Source organism: Haplochromis burtoni, unplaced genomic scaffold (assembly GCF_018398535.1).
Source record: "Haplochromis burtoni strain Fernald_Lab_line unplaced genomic scaffold, NCSU_Asbu1 Contig_543, whole genome shotgun sequence".
NCBI classification, from domain to species: Eukaryota; Metazoa; Chordata; class Actinopteri; order Cichliformes; family Cichlidae; genus Haplochromis; species Haplochromis burtoni.
In genome coordinates this window covers 111953-117329 of record NW_024582904.1, presented here as the reverse complement: position 1 = coordinate 117329, position 5377 = coordinate 111953, and the positions used below count along the sequence as shown (strand labels likewise).

Here is a 5377-nt window from a genome sequence, read left to right as displayed (position 1 = left end):
ACGCGCACGCATATTTGCACACAATGCCACCATGCCTTGTTGTGCATGGATGTGTATCATATAACCTTTCACTTTCCACGTGAAAAGATGTGGATTTTACTCACAGAATAAAACCTGTCAATCTTGTCTTGTGATGTGTGAAGACCTCTTGAGGATAGAGCGTTAGGCAAACACACACGGGCGCACACACTCACGGTTCCAGGTAACAGATGTTGTCCGTCTTTTAATTAAAGTCAACAAATTAAGACACTGTACTCGCTCACTGCTGCAGAAACAGGCCCCAGACAGTCACGCACATACATTTCTGTCTTCTTCACATTATTCTGTAATTGGCTGGAGGCAAATATTGCAGTTTGCTTAGAAACTCTGTTCGCTTTTAATTATTATTCAAGGGCTGCAGCAGACACTCTGGCAGTCTAACAGGCTGATTTCTGACTGTAGACTGATTCAAAACTTGTACAGAGTGCTTTTGCAAACGCGGATGGAGTAAAACCCTCAATCATGATATTACATCATTAATGAATCTGTGTACTTGTTGTGGTTTAATCAATATGGCTGTTTGATCATGGCCAAATAATTCATCGCTCCAGTGTAGTTGTATTAAAATTACATACATACTTGGGTTAGGGTGCCTTCTATCTCCCTCTTCTATGAGAATTTTGGGGCATCCGTTTGACAAGAGTCATCTGCCCTGGGACAAACTTGGGATTTCCTGAAGGTTTGGGAAGGGAATTTCTGGAATACTCTTTTTAGCCTTCTGCCACTGAGACCCGACCAAAAAATAGAAATGGATGGATGGATGCAGCAACTTGATGTGAAGTGTCACAGCAAACAGTGTTTATTGTGTAGGCAATAGTCAAAATAATATCAAGGATTTATGAAAGTGTTCGAGGTCATTTTAGGAAAATATATAATATTAAATTATTCATGCTCCAAATGTATTAATTACAATAATACCAAAAGAAAGGAAAATCTTAGAACGAAATCATCAAGTCAAAAGAAAATGACCTTTGTTAGGTATATCTGTTATGCAGCTAATTAAAGCAAATATCAAATCATATGAATTGTCAGCAATTCAGTGCATTTATGTAGGCATGGTCAAAGTGAGCATCAGAAGGAGAAGAAAGGTGATTTAAGTGACTTTGAAGTTTACTACACAATCATCTATGGGGAGAAAATATCAAGTGAGGTGCAGTTCTCAAGGAGAGAATACCTAATTGATGCCAGAGGTCAAAGAAAAATGGTTAAACTGCTGATTAGAAGGCAACAATAACTCAAATAATCACTCATTACAACCAAAGGATGCAGAAGAGCATTCATGAACACAGTGGAATGTTTCAAGCACCTTGTTGAATGTGTGCCATGAACAATTAAGATGGTTCTGAGGGTCAAATGTGGTTCCACCTGACAAAGAGCAAGGTGAGAAAGGTCACCAGTCCAGTAATAAAGTGAGAAAACACTTAAATCCTTACCTGAATCTAATGTAAAATCACCCAGCTGATCTAACTTACATTACGTGGGACTATAGAAGGAAGAAAGCCCACACAAGCACAGAGAGAAGACACCAAGGCATCAAAGAAATTCCCCCAGCTGACCAAAAGGTTTCAACTACCAAAAAAAAAAAATAACCCCAACAGTGACAAAAGAAAAGATAACTTCAAGGACAATTTTTTTCTTGCTTAAATGCAGCTTAATATTCTTTTGGGTGCATCCTAGTCTCCTTTGTTTTTCTTTGTATCAGACAGATATTAGTTCATGTGCAGAGTATGCGGTGTGGATGAATGTAGAAAGGCATATGGTCTGCGGCACACCACACCAGCAGGAATGCACCAGCGAACCTTCCAGTTTCCTCCCATGTTTGTCCCTGACATCAGATCAGTCAAATGTTAAGATGTTTCATCGCTGCTTTGTTCACCCCAGTGTCTGATCTTAAAAGCGCACTTCCTACAGAAAGGCAGTGACTGTTTGCAACTCATCCAAAAAGTCCACGTCAAAGTCAGCACACAATTTAAGACTTTATTGTTCAGCCTATAACAATTAGTAAATGCAGCAAAAGAATTAAGTGTTACATAAGAATCAACCTTTTTACTTGATTTCTTTCTTTCTTTTTAATCATTTAACCAAACAACTCTTTCAATTTCTCAAGCAAAGTCTTTTCTTCACCGTTGCAGAGTGTTTTCTGACAACAGGAGAAGGTGAAGTCGGGGAGGGAGTATCTGACAGCCAGAGTCATGAAGTCACAGTCTGCATACCGCAAACATTCAGTGTAGGTCTTGCCTGAGGTGAGGCAGTGCGAGGTCAGTATTGTCAGATTAACAAATACATACAATTGTGAATTTTGATTTGAAATAACTTGCACAATAGCCAATTTTAACAAAAAACTAATAAAACTTTGAAAAGAAGCATTTTCCAAATAGAATCTGTGCAGGAAATACGTTTTCTTACTTTATAATAAATTGAATTTGTTTATAATTCAAATGAAGTTTTTCAATATTGCTGAAATTTAGTGAAACGCAAACAAAAGAATGCAAAATCCAGAATTGCTTTTGTGTTTGTCAGTGGATTACTGTTATTATTATCATTATTGTTAAGAGCAATGTGTCACAGTTTAATGAAAAATGCATTCTTCACCTTATTAGGTAATCCCTTCATTCCATAATAAGTTGTTTAACACACTCGTGCTATAGACAGATTTATGTTTGTCTTTTGTCCTGAACAATGCTTACCACCACTGGTGAGTTTGAGGCAGGAGTCCTTCCCCTGGCTACACTCCTGCTTGACTGCACAGTTCTGGGAAGACCCACCCGGGCAAGAGTAACACTGCAGCGAGAGGCCTGGAGAGGAGTTGCAGAGTTCACATTGTTTAGCTTTAGATTAGATTTAGATTTAGTCAGTGGTTGGGAATTTTATTTATTTATGATGTATTTAAGGATGCTCATGCCTGAGAAAAAGCTTTAAGAAAAGAGCTCTAAAACAGCTCAAATAGTCACTCAGTTTTCATAATGATTAAAGGACTAAGGAGGGCCATGAGTGCCAAAATGAGTTAAATAAATACATCGTTAAATAATGAATAAAATGTGTCAGTATGAAAACTGGAAATAATTAATTAACTAATTATATTATTAATTAAATCTGGCATTAATTGATTAAAAATGGAAATAAAAAATGTCTTAAATGTTTTCAATAAATGAACTGATTTTATTTAATTAATAAATTAATTACTCATTAAATTGTTGGATGATGTATTTATTTAAATTCATTTTGACATACTTTGGCCCTCCATAATTGGCAACACCCAGGTCTCATATATAAAACCACCGCTGATTGCCAAAAACTGCAGTTCCTCTAAAGTTCCTCTAATGACCACTAGGCTGTCTCAAAAAGTGAGTGAATCCCAGGGTCTCTCATGTTAATATTATAGTTTGTTTTTTAAAAAATAAATAAACATGCCTGCAGACTCAAAGTTCAGAGTGTGGGTCCTTTGACTGACAGGTGTCTCGGCACAAGCACCTGCACCTCATTCATCCGTTTACACACGCATTCATACAAGTGCTTTTTTCTACATCTAAGCTAACATACATCTAAGTCTAACATACTCACATACTCACACACAAGGTTCAGTAACTTGTTCAAGGATACCTCAATGATACCTCAACATGCATTTGGAGTAGCTGGGGATCAAACCACCAACCTTCCAACGGGTAGATGACCTGCAGTACCTTTTTCGTGTTGCATTCATAGAGTCTATGGATGTGGTTTTCTAACTAAGTTTAGCTGGATTTAGCTTTTGTCTAAATATGGCCACTTTGGGCTCCTGAAAATCAACATGAAGAAAGCCCTGAAGGAAAGTGAAGGCATTTAATAAGGGGACATGAAGGTTGGCACCCCAAATTGCCCCAAAATGCATTAATCGGTTTACGAGGGTGTCCTTGATAGTAAGGAAGTGCTTCAAGGCAGACAATAAAATGTTAAACCTTCTCTGGAAATTAAGTGACACTAAACTGATAATTCTGGTGTGTTCACACTGATTACATGACTTTGGATGGAGCCCTGTTTTCTGTTTTTGCAGGAAAGAAAATGAGTATATTTCACAACTTTTTCTTTAAGGCAAAGGCAAAATAAAAGTCTCATGGACTGTAAAAATCTGAAAAACATGTGCAGTAGCCTCATGTTTGCTATATTTCATTAATATTTTAGGAACTTGTCAATAAAAGAAACCCCCCAAAAATATAGAAAAAAAACAGCAATCCAACTTTGCACAAAGCAAACTGCATGTCCAGAGATGTGAATTAATATTTATAGTGTGAAGTGGAGGCACATGACATGACAGCAGAACATGCAAACAGCACAGTGATCTGCTAAAATGTTCCCTCAGGCTGATAATCTCTGTGACTTAGCCCCACTTGGCTGCACTTTTTAGGAAAATAAATAAATAAAAGAGTTCCTTTTTTCCCCTTACCAAATCCAAACATGGCAAAGCTGACAGCTAGGCAAAACACCACAGAGCTCCTCATTGTGATTGAAAGGACTGTCACGTCTGAAAACAAAAACAAAAAGCAGAGTTTCCAGCATTGTCACGCCGAGATAAGAGGCAGGGATTTGACTTTGTGCAAATAAAAAAAAATGGATAACACATTCAGGGACTCGAAACACACACACACACACTCATGCTGCCGTTTACAGTTCGGACAAGATTTGGGGTATTTTTAATGAAACAAGTCTCCCTGATTTCGGTTCACGCTCACTGACTTTAAATATTTTTTGTTATTTTAACAAACAAAATTAAAAAATAGGTAACAAAATTTTCAAGTAATACCAGAAGAAACTAAAGAGGACAAAACAACAGGCAGAAATCAGGGAAAGAAAAAAAAATCAAATGTGAGTACATTAGACATTTTTAAATTATTTCTACCTCGTTATTTTTATCACAAATCCCTGCAGCCACTCACCTGTGAATGTGAAGGAAATGATTCAGCCTGTGAGGAGCGAGGAGCTTTTTGTAACAGCAACAACAGAAAAAAGCAAACAACCCATTTGTTTGGTTTCAGAGTCCAGACGTCTGAAATGTTGACCAACATACCGAAGAGTTTATGTAACAGAGATCAATTATTAATAGATTTTAAGTTGAAGCTATTATATTTTTCTTGTTGCTCTAGGTGATTTCTGTTTGATTTTTCATCTGCATGTACGATTTAAAGAATAAAGGTAGCTCAATAACGTTTATTTCACTGATTATTGATGGCATGCTTAGTGAAAGTAGTACTATTCACATTCAGGTCAACCTTCCTGTTCCTATGGTCATGTGGATATCTCAGTACACTCTTACTGCTTCCATAGGAATAGATAATCAAATGCACTTGATTAATTGATCGTCAGT

At 37.0% G+C, this 5377-nt stretch overlaps 1 protein-coding gene across 1 annotated transcript; it reads right to left on the bottom strand.

Moving 5' to 3' along the window:
• Positions 1 to 2002: 2002 nt before the first annotated feature.
• On the bottom strand, positions 2003 to 5040 carry LOC102310326 (CD59 glycoprotein). Its single transcript, XM_005947742.3, has 4 exons — positions 4950 to 5040; positions 4460 to 4537; positions 2727 to 2834; positions 2003 to 2277 (listed from the first exon to the last, which is right to left on the bottom strand). The coding sequence occupies exons 2-4, from the start codon at positions 4512 to 4514 to the stop codon at positions 2117 to 2119; spliced, it is 324 nt and encodes a 107-aa protein (XP_005947804.1). The 5' UTR covers positions 4515 to 4537; positions 4950 to 5040; the 3' UTR covers positions 2003 to 2116.
• Between the last annotated feature and the right edge of the window lie 337 nt (positions 5041 to 5377).